The 19686-nt window shown below is 38.9% G+C and overlaps 2 protein-coding genes across 2 annotated transcripts in view; both read right to left on the bottom strand.

The window, feature by feature from the left end:
• The window catches only part of LOC311289593 (protein NLRC3-like), a 258776-nt gene that overhangs the window by 27207 nt on the left and 211883 nt on the right, over positions 1-19686 (bottom strand). The window lies entirely within an intron of this gene.
• LOC311289101 (protein NLRC3-like) overlaps positions 1-19686 on the bottom strand; it is a gene marked incomplete at its 3' end in the record, with an annotated part of 42110 nt that overhangs the window by 4162 nt on the left and 18262 nt on the right. Inside the window, exons 6-8 of the mRNA XM_084406859.1 lie at positions 13119-13292; positions 10804-10977; positions 8342-8515 (exon numbers count right to left, since the gene is read on the bottom strand). Of these exons, the coding sequence (XP_084262985.1) occupies positions 8342-8515; positions 10804-10977; positions 13119-13292 (522 nt within the window). The remainder of the gene's footprint in view (positions 1-8341; positions 8516-10803; positions 10978-13118; positions 13293-19686) is intronic.

Here is a 19686-nt window from a genome sequence, read left to right as displayed (position 1 = left end):
CCACTGAGCCAGTTGCATCAAAACTCACAGTGGGGTTTGTAGATGTCTTTGATAATGTCTTGTACATATACATTTGTGTTTGACTCCAATAGTGACAGAAGAACTTGTCCAGTCCAATGTCTTTAATGCTACCACTGTGAGGTGCACTGTATTTTAACATCTGCAGTGACAAAATAGGATCCTTCTCGCCTAATTCTAAATAATTTCTCTCTTGCTTTGCTTTGCGCAGGGTGGCCAAATTAGGCAGATGACTTGGCTCAGGATCTCCAAAATCCATCAGCTTTGTTGCCTCTGATGCCCTCCATACATGGGGTTCATTCTACCCTCACACAGTTCTTTGGATATCTGCACACGCAAGTTACCAGACATTGCACGCTTGGAACAGCCAGTGTGCAGGGTGCCATCAGTGTTTTTAAGTGAACACTTGAACATCATTGTGCTGTTTATTTCAGGCTTTTTGTCACATTTTATGTCACACTCCTTACAGTTGCCTCTGATTACAATGTATTTGTCTGTGGCTGATGGATAGACCGTGGCTCTTTTAACCTGTTAAGCTGCAACCCCACTTTTGAAAAATCCCAAGAAATGACATACCCAAACTGAAACAGATACAGTTCATGAACCCTTTGTACTAAAAGCACAAGTATGATCTCATTTGAAAGCTGACACCTGGCAGTTTATTGTAAATGTAGAATTAATTATTGTCATAATGACAAAAATTGTTATAAATAGCTTCAAAGTTTTGTAAAGTTATTAGAAATTATTTTTTATGAAATATCCTCATGAAAATAAAATTGAAGTTGGCACTGGAGCAATCTAGAAATGCACTACAGCTAATGCCACATGTCTAAACATTTTATGTTTAAAATCTTAAGATAATAAGTCCAAAACTCTGTATTTAGTGAAATGTTTTTCAAGACCATGTCATGTGACTTTATTTTGATTTGATGCTAAAATGCTACTGATGTTTATTGCCATCTTCTAACCATCTATCCAGTATATTTTCTTTATTGTTTTGTGGTGCAAACGAGCCCCATTCAGTCTCAGTCTCCCCCTGCACACATTCACACCTCTCCAGCCTGGTTATGGCTGTAAATATGCATTTCTTTTGTCTGCATTATAGTTACTAACGACTGGCTATTCACAGGCTATTCATATGGTTTCAGTCACTAATTTCTTTTCTCAAAGTTCACCCTTACATTTTAAACTGTATCTAATGCATTTCTTGAATAAAGAAACATTTCAGTAAGCATTAAAAAAATAATAAAAATATAACTTCTAGACGTGGCAGGTGCACCTAGGGCTAGCTAGCATGTTAGCTTAGCACACCATCAATACACGACAATTTATGAGATTAAAACCATGTTTGTGCTTATAAACTTACTTTATAAAGCAAATCGAGTATTTTAAATAATTTTCTGTGATCTAATTTGGCTTCAGATAAAAAATCAGACAGAAAATATACTATTGGATAGTGTTCTGCACAACGATTCTATATAGATTAGCATTACATTATAAATATAATCTATTATTATGGAAATACCTGGCATGGATTGAAAAACACAGGTAACTCAAATATCATAGCAAACATGTTTATTGTCTTCAAAATGTCTGTATCTGCATGTTACAGCCATATTTACAGCGCGATCTGTTGTTAGCTGTGTGTGTGTTCGAGGCTTCCTGGATTGTCACATGATTATGGCTCTTCTTCATGTTCTAATACTGTGCACAGGGCGGCGAGGGCGCCCTCAGGCTATTGGTATGAATTGAAAACACATTAACAGAGTATGCAAACGCTCATAATGATTACATCGACGCATTTGGGTATAAATTCAATAAATATTATTCCTGTCTATAGAAATCTGATGTAAATCTATGAGAATCTATCAATATTTCTCCAAATCTTTACATTTTTGAGCTAAAGCCCTGAGGGACGTTGTTTTGTGTATCGCTGTCATGACGACAGCACGGAGTTTTTATGAATGAAAGCGGCTGACGCGCATAATTCATATTAAAGGTATCGACTCATTTTTTCATTTCATAACTCCTGACACAAATTAAGACATAACTGTCACTATGAGTTTCTCAGAATACAATAGTGGTCAAATACTGAAACTTGAGTATTATATCTTTTTAATTATGTATAGTTTGTCAAGGTATAACATTAAATCTGATAGTAATTTTGAATTAAATAAATAAATAACGCTTCAGTGCGCGGGCGCACTGGCAACGGTTAACAGGTTAAAGGCAAATGTGCAGGGGCATTTCACCCTGGCTCAAAATCAGTGTCATCACTACTACCACTTGTTTCATGATCACTTTCATGAGTAAACCCTAAAGCAGTCCAGATGTTGTGTCTATTTAATTTAACAAAAGTGTAAAGTGCCTTTGCAGTGATTTTGTTGTCTATCTGTTTACTAAGCTCTGGCCTCTTTTAATGAACACAGGACTGTGAAAATGAAATCCCTGTCGACTAGTAAAACTAGTAAAACAACTCAATAATCCTGACTCCAAATTTTTTATTTTTTTCATCTATTACTGTATTGGTCTGAATATAAGGATAATATAATATTATTAACCCTCTGGGGACCAAAAACGCGCCCGCGCGTTTTGCTCGTTTTTTTTTTTAGCAATGAAAAATAAACACAAAATGCTCTGTTAATTTTGATCTTTCATTTTCGTGTAATACATCAATCGATCCTGTTCAGTTTCTATTTTTTTTCTGTATACTCACAATAAAAATAAAGTGTTTTGCTTTTTGACAAATAAAGAAAAACTAACATGATACTATTTCTGCCTTCTCTCTGTCAGTAAACTCCCATTTGAAACGCGTTCGAAAATGATCTATAACTCCGCGAAAATTCAGTCAAACAGGGAAACAGACCCACGGGCATAAAGCTTGAGATCGCAGCTTTTAAATGAAGTAATTTATATAAAAAACAAATATTATCAGCTTCTGTAATCTGTATAAAAAGAGAGCGACTCCAGTCGAGCTCATTACGAGATGATTCACAGTAATTTGACCACGCCCCGGAGAGCGCGTGCTATTCAAACGCAAATTCTGAGAACCATTTCAGTCTGTGAAACGCCCCCACATCAGCTGTAAACAAAGAGGCATAATAGCCTACCTTATGGAGAAAATTTTCCGTGCTGATATGAGGAGCAGATCCCGCTGAGGAGTGAGGTAGGCTAAGTTATCCTTTCTCAAGTGTTAATGTGGAATAATGTTATGGAATAACGTTAGTGTAGGCCTATGTAAACAAAAAGATGAATCGCGTTTCTATAATATGAATCGCATTTCTGTGAGATGAATGAAGGGTACATATTTGTAAAGACTGTTTAGCCTAAATATGAATCGCGTTTCTGTGAGATGAATGAAGGGTACATATTTGTAAAGACTGTTTAGCCTAAATATGAATCGCGTTTCTGTGAGATGAATGAAGGGTACATATTTGTAAAGACTGTTTAGCCTAAATATGAATCGCGCGTCTGTGTGTGAAAGAATAAACTGCTTTGCTAGAGCCTACTGAGATGAGTAAAAAACGACTGAAATATGTTGAAATAAAATTTATTTGTATAAGCAACGTATTAAACTGCAAATTAACATTTATAGGCTATGCCCTAATATTTCATAAAAACAACGTTACAGTCAGGCGAAGTATGAAAGACAACATTTTGTTGACTAGATTTGGGTACAGTTTTTACTGTAGAATATACTGTCACATCAAATAAGCTTTTCTGCTCATATATATAAAATACTATTTTGTCAAAAATAAAGTCATAGACTAAGATGTTCCAATGTTGGCTATATTCAAACTAATGAATACATATGATAAAATGTAGGCCTATAATCTTTTTTTTTTTTTTTTTTTAAAAAGAAAGAGTACTTTTTTGCAGAAATATTGCTGAAATTGTAATTATTGTTGTAATTGTAACCTTTTTAATAAAATAGCAAAACATATTTACAAGATAGATGTAAGCAAAATCTTAAATGGTCAATATAAGTCTTCTTCTAAATATATAGGCTATTTTGTCCTTGCATTGTGGCTCAGTCAGTGTCACACCTGAATGAATGGCTAATTATGCAGAGTCATTATGCAGAGTGGGTGGGACTAAGGTGTAAACTACTCCTCCCCCTCGCATATTGGCTTTCCAAGCAAAACCTGTTTTACACCATTTAAATCAATGTATTTTTTTTTGTGAACGATAAAGCAAGACTATTTTCACATAATTTTGAAGCTAGAACTCGAAGAGAAAACATCCATTAGTCAAAAGTCTTGTGGGCACATATTTTGTATGAGTTTTGTGGTCTTATTTCAGCAACTTTCATTTTTATTTTTTTAAATAACCACGCATAAACATTATTCTCTTAAAAATACAAACATCTACATACATGTTGCTCGCATATTATGGTAGCCCTGTTTGTGCTATATAGAGTGAATTTACACCTTTGCCATTAACATGTTTATAAATAACTGAAAAAAGCACAAATGTCAGAGCATGTCAGAACATCTCAAGGGCCCCAAAAACAGCTTGGTCCCCAGAGGGTTAAGGATAATGTAGCTGGATAATATATCTTATATTAGGACCAATATGGTAATGTTGACCCCTAGATTGTCATTGTCTATTGAACAGAAAAGTCATTGCTAATACTAATATCACTAATTTAGCTATGAAATGTTAACTAGCCTACAGTTGCACATGTGACCCATGTTCATTTTCTATACTAAAAGGCAACTTGTTGCAACTGTAATCAGCATTTCATAGCTAAATTAGTAATATAAGTGTTATTAATGAGTTTTCTGTTCAATAACCATTGACAATCTTAGCTCTCTTGAATGTTGTACAATTATTCTTGAAGCTACTAATAGTGTAACTGAGTTTTAAAACAATGTATACTTACATTGGCCAGAAATTTGGATTAGTGATGACTTTTGTAGTTTGATATGTATCAACCTTTTCTTCACCTACTCTACACTATTTTATACAAGAGCATTCTTGAACAGAAGTGTCACTTGCCCCTAGTGGTGGCAGTGAAGTGTAGTAGATGAGACAAATTTTCTAAATAAATAAAAAATACAATCAGGAAAGACCAGTGCATGAAGTAAAGGTAATTGTTTATTGAACAAATTATGTGATGACAGAAAGTCTTCTTCAATTCAACTTTAAAAATGTGCTCACCTCGAGGATATTTTTGCTGTTCTCGTGCCCAAAATTGCTGAAGTTACAGTCTGAACACCATGACGATTTTAATAAACATAGCAAAACTACAAATCACTGATAAGAAGTTGAAGTTCTATTAAATCATCTTTATTAGCATCTAGCATTTTTGTAAGAGATTGAATAAATGACAAACCCGAAATAAAATGCAAGACATCTAATAATAGGCCTAATAAATATAAACATTTATAAATTGATTTAATGTCTAATGTTGTAAAACCTGACGCAGCACAAACGAAAATTTTACCGGCACAAACCAGTGTTGCATGTCGAAATGAATGAATTCCAAGACGTGCATAATTTGATGGGGTCGTTTAATCTTGTTCACTGCTTACATTAACTCAGCATTTATTCGCAGTCCACCAAAACATTGACTTAAACATATTTCCAGTATTAACCCCATCAAGAATTTAGAATACATATGAACTAAGTGAACAATAAAAATTAAATAAAGACATATGGGGGGGGGGGGCACTCTCTCTCTAAACATTAACATTAGCATTGTTATTATGAACCCCACACCAGCACAAATTGGGTGACCATATTTTGGGTGAATTTGGAGCATGTGGGGGGCTGGTGACGTCATCAACAATAATTTAATGTGTAATATTTTAAAACCCGACGCAGCACAAACGAAAATTTTGCTGGCACAAACCAGCACAAACGAAGCACAAACGAACAAGACTATTTTGGGTGAATTTGGAGCATATGGGGTTCTGAGTGACCTCAGAATAACCTAAAAATATTATTTTCTAAAAAACCAAAACGGCTCAAACGAAACTTTTTACTGCACAAACCAGCACAAACGGAGCACAAACGATTGAGCATATTTTGGGTGAATTTGAAGCATGTGGGGGGGCTGAGTGACGTCATCGACCTATAATTCAAATATTAATATTTTAAAACTCAGTGCAGCACAATTATTTATTTTTTTTCACAAACGGTGCACAAGCGATTGCGTCTATTTTGGGTGAATTTGATGCATGTGGGGGGGCTGGTGACGTCATCATCTATAATTAAATGTCTGATATTTTAAAACCCGACACAGCACAAATGAAACCTTTACCGGCACATACCAGCATAAACGAAGCACAAATGAACGAGACTATTTTTGTTGAATTTGGATCATGTGACGGGGCTGAGTGACCTCAGAATGACCTAAAAGTATTCTTTTAATATCTAAAAAACCGAAGCAGCACACTAAACTTTTTACAGCTCAAACAGAGCACAAACGATTGAGCATATTTTAGCGAAGGTTTGCTTTGGGTGGGGGGCCAACTCCACGCAGGTGCTTTTGTCTGATATCAGTGAGAGTCAATTCACCTCAGCTAATCCTGCCTTTTTGCCCATTTTCATTGACGACCAGCTCCGCCGACTTTGGGCTTTAAAAAATGCTCTTCAGAAAACTACAGGTGACGTCACAGACACTATTTCCATATATTTTTTTTTTCAGTCCATGGATTTTTCAAGTGACAACTGTGCAACCAGTTTTAACGCAATGACAAAAGTTCGAGCATAGCATGCAAACTGTTCTGGCATTGCTGTACAGACGAGCACAGAACACTATTTGACCCAAAGAAAGAGAGAGAAAAAAACAGCTGTCCTATAAAGACCTCAGGGAACTGTGTCAACTTGTTACAAAGTTAAATATGACGGTACATGCAAGTCCGTGAGATTAATCAATGTAACTCCACAACAAAAATGTATCTACTAACCATTCAAAACCGTCCAGGTGCTTCTAAAAGTGCAACCTCTTCCTGAGTCTCTCTGTAAGGCTGCACTTCGCTACTGGTTTTTCTGAGATTTTGGAAGAGTAAAATTATTCCTGCGTTTCGTTATTGCCGGTTTATCCGAACCTCATATAAAGGATTGGCCCTCTTCTGAACGGAGACGGGGAGCAGCAGCTCAATTGCATTTAAAGGGACACACACAAAAAACTGCAAGTTTTTGTGACACCCAAAAATTGGCAAATTTGACAAGCTATAATAAATGTTCTGGGGGGTATTTTGAGCTGAAATTTCACAGACACATTCTGGGGATACCATAGATTTATATTACATCTTGTAAAAAGTGGCATAATATGTCACAATGTAGCGATACTAAGTCTTAGATAAGGGGGGCCTGCCCGATCTCAGTTTCTGGAACAACCTGCTTCAAAGCTGGAACGGCATATCTTTTTTCTAGAATGGCATTCCCGAATCGTCCGTAGCTTTGGATCTATTTACTGATGCCGCTTCCTCTTAAGGGTCCTCAAATGCGGTCTTAATGCACATTAGACTTACACGACTCTACGAACTAAACCACATTATACATTACTCACATCCTCTTTCGTTAACACTAAAGATAACTTTGTTACTAGCAAGAGTAAGGTAAGTTCACCGCATATCATAAACCTTGCCTATAAAACCTCCTTAGGCAAGTATACTATCTATACTCTGGTTTTGGTGGTAGTTTCCCTTACTTATTTACTTCACAGCCTACTGTGCGGCTGCTTTCTCCATTAGGCCTATAGAGGCTATCTCATGCACCCAAGTTACCTTCTCCTCAACACGGCCTAACGTGGCCTCCTTTTCGTGACCTATGTGGTTTGATATCATGTCATTCATTAAACACTTCATTCATTGACCTCAGATCTAGCCAATAACCACTGGACATATGGAGTATTTAAAGGTATAGCGGAGGATGTTTTACTTCCTGGTGGATAACCTATACTATTGGTCCTCCTAATTGTCAATCATTCTGGTGAATCAATCAAACTTTTCAAAAAGTGGAGAGGGCGGGTCTTATCTAAAATTTGGAAAGATCCTCCGCTATACCTTTAAGCCCGAATAACACCCATTACAATGTTCGCAGAAACTGACGCTGGTCTTTCTGGTAGAACTACTTTTCCTGTGCGTTTACTGTAAAAAATTGCACACCTTAGAATGTTCATCAACCAATCAGAATGAAGCATTCAACAGCCCCGTAGTATAACTAGAGCTAAACCTCTATAAATTCTCAATTAGAACCTTATGTAATGTAGTAATGTAATCTATAATAAAGTTTAACTGGTTTGTAATAAGTGTAGATTGTAATGCTGTTTTTTGAGTTGTTTAATCAAAACTCTTCCTGGTCTACATACTTGAGTTTTTCCAGTCTGTAGTTTGGATCCTCCAGTTGTTCAGTGAGCAGCTTGACTCCTGAATCTCCTGGGTGATTGTAGCTCAGATCCAGCTCTCTCAGGTGTGAGGGGTTTGAACTCAGAGCTGAAGACACATAACCACAGCCTTCCTCTGTCACCATACAGCCAGACAACCTACAGACAGACACAACAACAGTCCACATGACATTAGTTTGGCATTCAAATCAGCCTCTTTCACACAATGACCTGCGTAGTTTGTATTTTCAGCTGTATTTTCTGTAGATTCTAGGATCTAGGAGCAGAGGAATCTTTTCAAGGGTTCTCAAAATTTGTCTCTGACAGCCAAATTGTCACGGTTCATAGATCCGTGCGTTCATTTTGCGTATTTGTCGGGTGTGTTTGTAGGTGTTGGGTCTGTGTGTATGGTGGCTTGTTTGTTGCCTAGTAACCAGCTGATCACTCAATCAGTCATTCAGCTGCAGCTAGTCAGCTACCTACATCTAGCTGGAGTGAGATATGCTCAGGGTTCTCAAGTTTTTTCAAAAGCTTGGAGTGAGATCACATGCGGTTAGGGGAGGAGCCCTAATGGAGCCCCGCCCCCCAATTTTAACCATTGTTCATAATTAACCAGCACAAATTGAAATTATAACAATTGGTAAATCTGATAAATGACAGAGCAATTCATCACATCAAATATACTCTTTAATGTTATATTTAAAAATTACAAATATACAAAAATATAACAAATTGCTCCAAACAGTTTGGAAAAACAAATCTTTTTGCATTTTGAATGTGTCTAGTCGTAATGGTATGTAAGTGTGGCCTGGTAAACCTTACATTATGGGGACAAAATGTCCCCACAAGGATGGCAATATCCGAAATCCTTGTTCGTGTGGGGACATTTTTTGGTCCCCATGAGGAAAACGGCTTATAAATCAAAAAAGTTATGTTTTTTTGAAAATGTGAAATTGCAGAAAGTTTTCTGTGATGGGTAGGTTTAGGGGTAGGGTTAGTGTAGGGAATAGAATATACAGTTTGTACAGTATAAAAATCATTATGTCTATGCAAAGTCCCCATAAAAAATTAAAACACTATATGTGTGTGTGTGTGTGTGTGTGTGTGTGTACACAAGAGTACACACTGCAGCTTATGAAATGTGTTTTGTGTTGTAAGTGTTTGTTGCACATTTTGACGCCTTGATAACATTGATATATTTAATGTTCTGGCCTAAAAATGTTAGACGAGCTTTCTTAATTCCAACTTACCTTCTCCATCACGACGTGTGTTCGCGTGATGTTGTTGGTTACTTAGTAACGAACGTACGGCGGCCGAGAATTTTCCGTAAACTTCCGTGTGTTCGCGCCTATGGTTCGCGCATCTATGTTGTCTAGTAACGAACGCAATCTGGCCGAGATACGTGCTGGCGGCAGGAAGCTTCACTTTGTGTGCCTGCGCCTCGTATACAACGTTATATATAAAGCTTGCAGGACAACTTGGTTGGCATTGCCTTTTCAGCGTGAGAAATACACGGTGTGGCGTGTGAGCGTGTGAACTGGTTGAATTGCGTGTGTCTCACGGCCAATGCGTGAGACTTGAGAACCCTGGATATGCTTGGTGTCAGTTCATCACTCTAGTTTTGTATTCTCACCTAGTTCCTGTATCTGAGTTCCTAGCAGAGTCATTCCTGCAATTCATTTGTGCTTCCAAGCAGCACGGAGATCATCCTTGAGTTTTCTTCAACCAGCTGTCCGGTCTGAGTTACCACGCTGTGTTTGATTCCTGTCTCTTCATCTCTCTCTCCTTTGGATCGCTGGTTTGAGTCCACCAGAGTATTGACTGTTCTTTCTGAGTTTTTTTCTGCTGTCCTGTCTGTCAATAAACTGCGTTCTTGCAATTGGATCTACGACTCCCTTTCTGACACAAATAGTGGCCAAAATCTTACAGTGTGAACCTGGCTTTAGGCAGGTCGCTCCACCAGCAGCGAACAGTAAAGGGCACCTAAGTAGTGAGTTTAGGTATAGGGGTGAAACCCTGAAGTGACATTTTAAATTTCTCTCACCTTAATTATCTCATTAATTTCTACACTGCTTCAGTTTGACTTTAACACTCTGGATGTGGATTACTGTATTTAAACACTGAGCAGTGTACATTACTGGGGATTTTGATGCGAGGAATCATCCTGGAGAAGATTGATGTTAAAGTAAGATTTTTGCACCAGAATGCAGGTAGCAAGGTCAAGCCCCAGAGATGATGTTAATTGGTGTGGTGATGAATATTGGTATTGAATGCATTATTTTTTGATTGCAAATGTCATTTGCAAAATGGTCAATTACATCCCTGCAAATGTTGTTTTTGTCTCTTGTTCTGGCATTCCACTGAGATCGGATTTGTTGACAAAATGTCATCATTATTTATTGTGATAATATATTTTTATATTAATTGTTTAATGAAAAACCATTTACCTCAGTGTCTGTAGCTGACAGTTTGTACTCTTCATTCCATCACAAAGAAGCTTCACTCCTGAATCCTGCAGGTCATTGTTACTCAGGTCCAGCTCTCTCAGGGTGGTGTTTGAGGATTGAAGAACTGAAGACAAATTCTCACAACACTGAGCAGTGAGATTACAGCTATGCAACCTGTGTCGAGAACAAAACAAACAGCAATATTAATGTGTATTAATGCGCCCCTTTAGTTATTAATGTGACTTTGGCGCTTGTCTGAAGTTTAAAATCATTGGTTACCTGTAAGCCAATCACATAACGTTTGGTTATGACATGTGTTATGCGCAGGCTCAGCCGCATCTAACTTCCACTGTAAACACATGTATGATGCGAAAACAAAACCATTGAGAGAAATACCGGAGTGAACATGGCTATGAACGACTTTTGCAGATTATGTGAAGTAAATCTACGCATCCACGGTACAATCAGCGTCTACGTAACGGCTCTCAGCCCGCCCTCTGTTCGTTGATTGGCCGGCTGTTTTGAGGCCGGAGGAAAACGGAAAGATAGGTCGCTATCTCAGACTGAGTACAGAAGCGAATTGAAATTGAGCGGAAGTACGAAGTCTGACGTAGTCAGGCTACCTGCACTAAGCCATCCGGCTGATATCTCGGGGGGGGGGGGGGGGATGGGTGTTTGGCTTGAGGTCATGGTGCAAAGGACCCTAGGTTGATTTTACTCCGAATCATCCCTTTAAGTAGGGATGCACCGATACTGATACTTTTGACTTGGTACTTGCTGAGACCGATACCTGTATTTTCACTATATTTGTAACTTTTTAATATATTGGGTAGAGAAACCAAAAGAATATTAATCAAATTAGTTGGCTTAATTTGTTTAGTAAATATATATTACCTTCAGTTATTTTCATGCATGTTAAAATGTATTGTATGAGCTTCTGTTACCCTCACTGTTCTTTTTATTGCTCTATCATATTTTATTTTTCATTTAATAGCACAGCACATATTTAAAGCCGCTCCAGCAGGGCTCAGTGCTGAGGACTGGGTCAGTGGTTAGAATTATTAGATACTAGTGACATATCATAATTCTCTATTCCAATTTTGATACCACATCAAAAACTACTAGCCAAATAATGTCGATTTAAAACATTATTAAAGACAAGTAAGAAGTTCATAATAAAATAAATAAATCAAACAAATAATCAAATTAAAAATAGCACAAATAAATACAATAGAACAAAGAAAGGCAACAAATTAAATAAACAGTTGTTTTGGGGTTTTTCAGGTAGGTCTAGCAATAGTTTTCAGGTATATAATTTGATTAAAGTAATCAAATGTGAAATAATACTGCATATTCATCACTGTATAAATTAAATATCGATTAATATTTTATAAAGTTAAAAAGTTATTTAGTCAATAGCAGGGAGTGATTACTGTGTAGTTTCATTAACAATCAGAAACATTAGGCTTTTATTAGGCCGCTGCAGACCGAATGCACATCCAATATAGCCTGCTGTACTGTGTATGCATTTTCTTTGATTACACATATTAAGATATAACCAACTATGTTTACCAGGATGCTTGCTAAGATGGATGTTTAACAGAATTTAATGTGAATTTGTCCATTCAAGCGCAAGACATGAAAGAGAATTCAATTCAATTCATCAACACTGTCTGAGGCACTTTCAGGGCGCGCTTTGGATGTTTGCGTTCATTAAATTCCTTGACCTGCAAATGTCCTGTAATAATGTAGGGAACCACTCGTTATACATAAATAACGTAACAGTCCATGTTTTACTTACAAATACGATTTAGTTTTTAACAAAATGACACGTGTGCTGAGTGAACGATCAGCAACCAAGAGCATACAACAGAAGTGCTCTCTCTCTCTCTCTCTCTCTCTCTCTCTCTCTCTCTCTCGCAGTTAACATTAGTAATACATGCTTCGTTTTACTTTCTTTGCCATTTATATATCCGTCCAAACTACAAACTTTCCACTGATGCCTGTGAAAAAGGGATGCGCTCTAGGGATAGGCGTTACTATATTTTGCTAAATATTTCACTAATTAGATACATTACTTCATAGACTGTACCCAGAAAAGTGTTATATAAATGTAATAAATTAATTGTCCTTTATCCTCATTATACTCTCTGTTGTAACTGAAGACAAACTCTCACAAGACTGAGCAGTGAAATTACACATGGGACATCTGAACAAGAAAAGCACAATGTAATTGCATACAGAATAAATCTTAGCAGAGTAATTTTTACATATTTAATGCAAAAAAAATCAAATATAAGTATTTGAATTCAGACCTCAGTGTCTGCAGCTGACAGTTTGGACTCTTCAGTCCAACAGAAAGAAGCTTCACTCCTGAATCCTGCAGGTCATTGCTACTCAGGTCCAGCTCTCTCAGGGCGGTGTTTGAGGATTGAAGAACTGAAGACAAACTCTCACAAGACTGAGCAGTGAGATTACAGCTATGTAACCTGTGTGGAGAACAAAACAAACAGCAATATTCATGTGTTATTCATGTAGGGTTTATAACAGGGCTTCTCAACTCAGGCCCTTGAGATCCACTCTCTGGCAGAGTTTAGCTCAAACCCTTATCAATTACACCTGAACAAGCTAATCAAGGTCATCTGGATTACTAGAAAGGTGCAGGCAGGTGAGTCTGATCAGGGTTGGAGTTATGCCGCGTTCCAGGCAACCTGTAACCCGTGTTTTTCCACCTCGTAACTGGGAGTACATCGATCTAGTACGAGTTACAGGTTGCCTGGAACGCAGCATTAAACTCTGCAGGAAAGTGGATCTTGAGGGCCAGAGTTGAGAACCATTGGTTTAGAGAAACTTGTGCATGCTTTCATCACCAGCAGGGTGGATTATTGTAATGGACTCCTCACTGGCCTTCCCAAAAAGACCATAAGACAGTTGCAGCTCATTCTGAACGCTGAGCAGAACCACAACATATGAGCACATCACACCAGTCCTCAAGTCTTTACACTGGCTCCCTTTAGGATTGATTTTAAAGTATTATTACTGGTATATATATCACTCAATGGCCTAGGACCTCAATACATTGCAAATATGAATATAAATGAATATAAACACTGAATATAAACCCAACAGATCACTCAGATCATTAGGATCACATCAGCTAGAAACACCAAGGGATCACTCTAAGCATGGCGAGTCTGCTTTTAGCTATTATGCTGGAACCAGCTTCCAGAAGAGATCAGATGTGCTCCTACTGTAGTCACATTCAAATCCAGACTCAAAACACTTCTGTTTAGCTGTGCATTTAATGAATGAGCACTGTGCCACTGTTTGTCTGACTGTTTGTACTGTACTGCATTTTATTTTTTTAATTATTCTTATTTCTTTTGATTATTTTAATTATTCTATTTAACCCTTTAAAACCGGATGTGTCGTCGACGACACAGCCAACCAAGCTGTATTCATGTCACTGTAACTCTTCAACCGTTTGCACTATCAAAATAATTAAAATAGTTCATGAAAGTAGACATCGTGCGCATTTCGCCAATATACGGCTTATTACGGTAATGTCATGCTTTCCGTCAGCAAATGACAGGCTGAGAGCGGCTTTCGGGGAGAGCGGGAAGGAAGAATTTGAACGGTTATACGGAGCGCGGCAGGTTAGAGAGTTTTAGAGAGTTGGAGTTTTAGACGATTTTTAGATTACAAAACATAATTAAAAACGGACAAAAACATGGCGAAGACAGAGTATACAAGAGAGGAGGCGATTGAGTTTATTTTTGATGACGATTGGGAGGCTGAGCAGGACTCTTCAGACCCGGAGTCTGCATATTCAGATGCTGAGGAGGCATATGCTGCTGGTATTGATCCAGACATGGATTGGTAAGTGAAGCTTGTCTTTTTTCTGATGAAGCTGTGAGAAATGTCAGTAAAATAGGCATAGATTCAGTTTTTCAGTTCAAAATACCACTGTTTCACACATCTTAGAATGTGTGTGTATATGTATGCGTTGCATGTGTATGTGTGTGAGTTCATGTGTTTGCATGCATGTGTGTGTGCGTTCATGTTTTTGTGTGCGTGCGTGCGTGTGTGTGTGTGTGTGCGCGCGCGTGCTTTCAAGTGTTTGCGTGTATGTGTGTGCGTGCGTGCTTCCAAGTGTTTGCGCGCGCGCCTGCGTTTGTGTTTGCAAGCTTGTTCGTTACATTTTTTGCATGCCTTTATGTGTATGTATGCATGAATGAATGTGTGTGTGTGTGTGTGTGTGTGTGCGTGTGTGTGTGCGTGTGTGCATTCATGTGTATTCATGCATGCATGTGTGAAGTCTGCATGCATGTGTGTGATATGTGTATAAATGTGCTGGCATACCTGTGTGTAAGTAATTGCTGGTTTTATTTTTATTATTATTTCATTGTTATTGTGTTGTTGTATTTATAACATTTATTGTTATTTTTTTATTTTTTTTACAATTTTGCTTTTACTAATGTTCGTTTCATAATGGAAAACACATTTATAAATACCCTAAGTTTGTAACACAAACTTGTTGTGGTAATCAGGACGAGGCAGAGGGCCGTGAGAGACCGGCGCTAGGCAGGTGGCGTGATTACTGATGAGCGACACCTGCACGACGGACCGGTCTCGTATCTCTCACGGACGAGCGGAAGCATAAAAGGAGGAGCGACGACAGTGGAGATCGAAAGAGGAATATGCCTGGATTTATGTTGTGTTTTGTTTATAATATGTGACATCAGTCATCCATAAGGGGCTGCTGTCTTTTTACTTTCGTTTCGTATCGTATTTGTTTTATTTTTGGAATTAAAATGTGTGTTAACCTTCACTGGTTCCCGCCTCCTTCTTCCCACAACATCTAACCTCGTTACACTTGTATTTTTTTTTTTTTTCAGTGTGGCTTCTACTTCTGAGGAAGGAAATGGGCCATTCACAACACCTCCTCAGAGGGGCCGTGGTCTCAGTCGTAGCCGTGGTCGTAGTCGTGGCAGTGGTCGTAGTCGTGGCAGCGGTCGTAGTCGTGGCAGTGGTCGTAGTCGTGGCAGCGGTCGTAGTCATGGCAGCGGTCGTAGTCGTGGCAGCGGTCGTAGTCGTGGCAGCGGTCGTAGTCGTGGCAGCGGTCGTAGTCGTGGCAGCGGTCGTAGTCGTGTCAGTGGTCGTGGCAGCGATCGTAGCCGTGGCCGTGAGGTATCACGTAGCCTCTCACCAGTGATGCAAGGTGAAAGATGGAAGACAGAGGCAGACCTTGATATAGTGCCCAATATCCCAAGGTTTACTCCCAGAAGAACACCTGGAGTGCAGCCTCCCACTCATATTTGGAAAAATGTCTCCACTTGACATTTTCAGTCAATATTTTGATGAAGAGGTCATGAAGATTTTGTGTGAAAACACTAACAAGAATGCAGTGAGAAATCTGGAGAGGGGTAGGAAATTTACATGGACTGATATATGCCCTGAAGAAATGAACAAGTACATAGGTCTGCTTCTCTACATGGGTGTACTGGATCTGCCCAAAGTGAGGGACTTCTGGAGGAAGAAGACTTTGTTTCATGTTCCCTTTCCCGCTACTGTGATGTCTAGAGATCGTTTTCTAACAATCTCCTGCAATCTGCATATCAGCGATCCAATGGAAGATGCAGAAAATGACAAGAAACGGGGCAAAGAGGCGTATGACTGTCTCCACAGAGTGCAACCACTCTTGGACATTATGAGGAACAGGTGCATGTCTGTTTACCACCCTAAACAGCACATTTCTGTTGATGAAAGGATGGTTGCCACTAAAGCCAGGATATCCTTCAAACAATATATGAAGGCAAAGCCAACAAAGTGGGGTATAAAACTTTTTGTGATGGCAGATGTCAACGGTTACACAATTGATTTCAAAATTTACACCGGTAAGTCGAAATTTTCATCTGGGAAAGGCCTGTCTTTTGATGTTGTTGCATCACTGGTAAACCGAGACTACCTGGGATCAGGCTATGTAGTTTACTGCGACAATTTCTACACAAGCCCTCTCCTCTTTCGACACCTGCACCAGCAGGGATTTGGTGCATGTGGGACATATCGAGAAGGAAGAGTTGGTGTTCCTTTCACCAAACAAAATGCCTTGAACAAAAGGTCACCAAGAGGCTGCATTCGCTGGATCAGAGATGATGACCTTTTGTTTGTGAAGTGGATGGACACAAGAGAGGTCTCCATGTGCACAACTGTCCACACAGTGTACAGTGGGGAGACAGTGCTGAGGTGGCAGACAACAGAGGATGGGCAAAAACAGAGGGTCCCTGTTCCCAGGCCAACAGCAGTTCAACAGTACAATAAGTACATGGGGGGAGTTGACACCTCTGACCAGATGCTGGGAACACAGTCTGTGCACCGTAAAACACGGAAGTGGTACATGACAATTTTTCAGCACTTCCTGGATATTGCAGCGACCAACAGCTTCATTTTACACAAAGAGCTGTGTGCCATTTCCCAGGACAAGCCCATGACACGGCAAAACTTTCAGGAGCTTCTGGCTGCTCAGCTCATAGGCGTTCCCCTAGATGGCAGCCCCAAAGAGAGATGCGATCATCTGCCTGTTTCTGTGTGTGACACTCAGGACCAATCACAGAGGGCCAGCATGGGTCGGCGTCGTTGCATACGATGCAGAAAGAGCACCCCATGGAAGTGCCAGGAGTGTGATGTGGGCCTATGCTTGCAGCTTGAAAGGAACTGCTTTAGAGAGCACCACATTTGAATGACTGAGTGAAGGATCAAAAACGCCTGGAGAACTGGGGTAACGAAAAAGGCTCCTGAGTGAAAACTCTGCAACCCAGTGTCACAAAAAAACGTGTACATATGTATTATAGTTTATTCTTCAAGTTTAAAATGTTAGATTCTTTCGTTCAGGGTTCTTCTGATTTTTCCTAAATAAAAAACAGTAAAATGTATTCCCGTTTTTTTTTTAAATTGTGTATTTAAACTCTATTTTCAAACTCACCACACACAGTAAGGGGCAATAACTATAATTAGCACATTGTCTTATAATTCTACAGTCAAAAAAACAAAATATGTGAAAACGCCCTTTTTTAGCTTCAGGTTCTAAAGGGTTAAAGCACTTTGAATTACCATTGTGTATGAAATGTGCTATATAAATAAACTTGCCTTGCCTATAATCTGAAGCACACATAGCACACATAAAATCCCCAAAGTAAAATTAACACTGCTCAGTGTTCATATGTGTCCACTGTACAAACTACAACTGACTTACAGCTATACAGCCTAAGATGAAATCAACTGAAAATAAAATAAGACATTAAATCTCTCAATATCTCGCCAGAGGATGATTAAACATCCACTAACCAGGGGGATTTAAATTTTTAACCATGACAATGACATATCCAGAGTCGGTCCTCCCTATATGCAAAGTACGCAAGTTGACCGAACCACCAGTGGCCCCTTTGCTCTCAAAGATGCTTTCATGACTAGGGCTCTGCGATTAATATAATTTTCATTTTTGATTTTGTCTTCGAACGATTATGAAAACACCATTTCCTTTAAAGCAATGCGCTGTCGCACTTCCTACGAAACATCCAAATCAGTAAAATCATGTAACATGACATAGCGTGGATGTCAGCAGTCACTCAGACTTGCTACTTTGGGGGGGTTGAATTTTATATATTATAGCCTAAATTTTTCAATTTTAGTCTTTTAAACAGACGTCTAAAAAACAACTAATTGCAATCTAGGGTTGTCAAAAATATAGATTTTTCGATACGTATCGATACTGAAATATCTGAAACTCTTCCGCAGGATTCACAAGACCAGCTGCGCCTTCTCGCTCTCTAATCTCTTCGACAGTAAGTTGACACACAAACCCGCCTCCCTTCACTCAGCTTTTCTTCACCCTGGTGTATATACACCCGCGCGCAAACGCCTCCACAGCCGCTCACTTAATCTCAGAAGTGACTAACAGACTTGATGCGATATCACCCGATGCTCCTAAATTTATTATGGGAGATTTTAACCATTGCCAGATTCACAAGACACTAAAAACTTACGAGCAGTATATCACCTGCGCAACAACTAAGAACAACACTACTCTTGACCTGTGCCTAGGCTCAGTACCTGGCGCTTTTAAATCTATGCCCAAGCCTGCTTTTGGAGCATCGTACCATAACAGTGTCCTCTTGATACCTACTTATAGTCCCATCTGCAAGCAACAGGAGAAGACTGTAAAAACAGTGAAATGCTGGACAGAAAATAGCATTGCTAGCTTACAGGCATGTTTTGAATGTACAGATTGGGATGTGTTTTACAGCTCCTGTAATGATCTAAATGAACTAACACAAACTGTGACATCTTATATATCTTTCTGTGTAGACAGTAATATCCCATGTAAAAACATAACAATATTCCCTAACAACAAACCATGGGTTACTAAAGAATTAAAGAGCATTCTAAATAAAAAGAAACGTATTTTTTATACAGGGAGTAGCCAGGAAAAGAAAGAAATCAATAGAGAAGTAAGGAATGGGATAAGGAAAGCAAAAAGGGCGTATAAGGATAAGATAGAGTACAAGTATAGCAGTGGAGACCTTCGGGCAGCTTGGAGGGGAATTAAAGAAATGTCCTCAGTCACCCAGGGAAATGGAGACAGTAGGAAACCTATAACAATTACGGGGACAATTGATGTTAATCTCCCGAACGCTTTTAATACTTTTTATTCTCGCTTCGAAAAAAATGACTCTTCTAGAAACGTTACTGGTATAGGAGAAACAATATTGTCTCAAAATGAGATCACTATCAGTCAAGAGTGCGTTAGGGACTATCTGAAGAGAGTAAATATAAGGAAGGCACCTGGCCCTGATTTGCTTTGTGGGCGGACACTGCGCTATTGTG

Source organism: Rutilus rutilus (genome assembly GCF_951802725.1).
Source record: "Rutilus rutilus genome assembly, chromosome: 4".
NCBI lineage: Eukaryota > Metazoa > Chordata > Actinopteri > Cypriniformes > Leuciscidae > Rutilus > Rutilus rutilus.
Note: the sequence above shows the minus strand (reverse complement) of the source record. Positions and strands in the feature narration are given on the sequence as shown.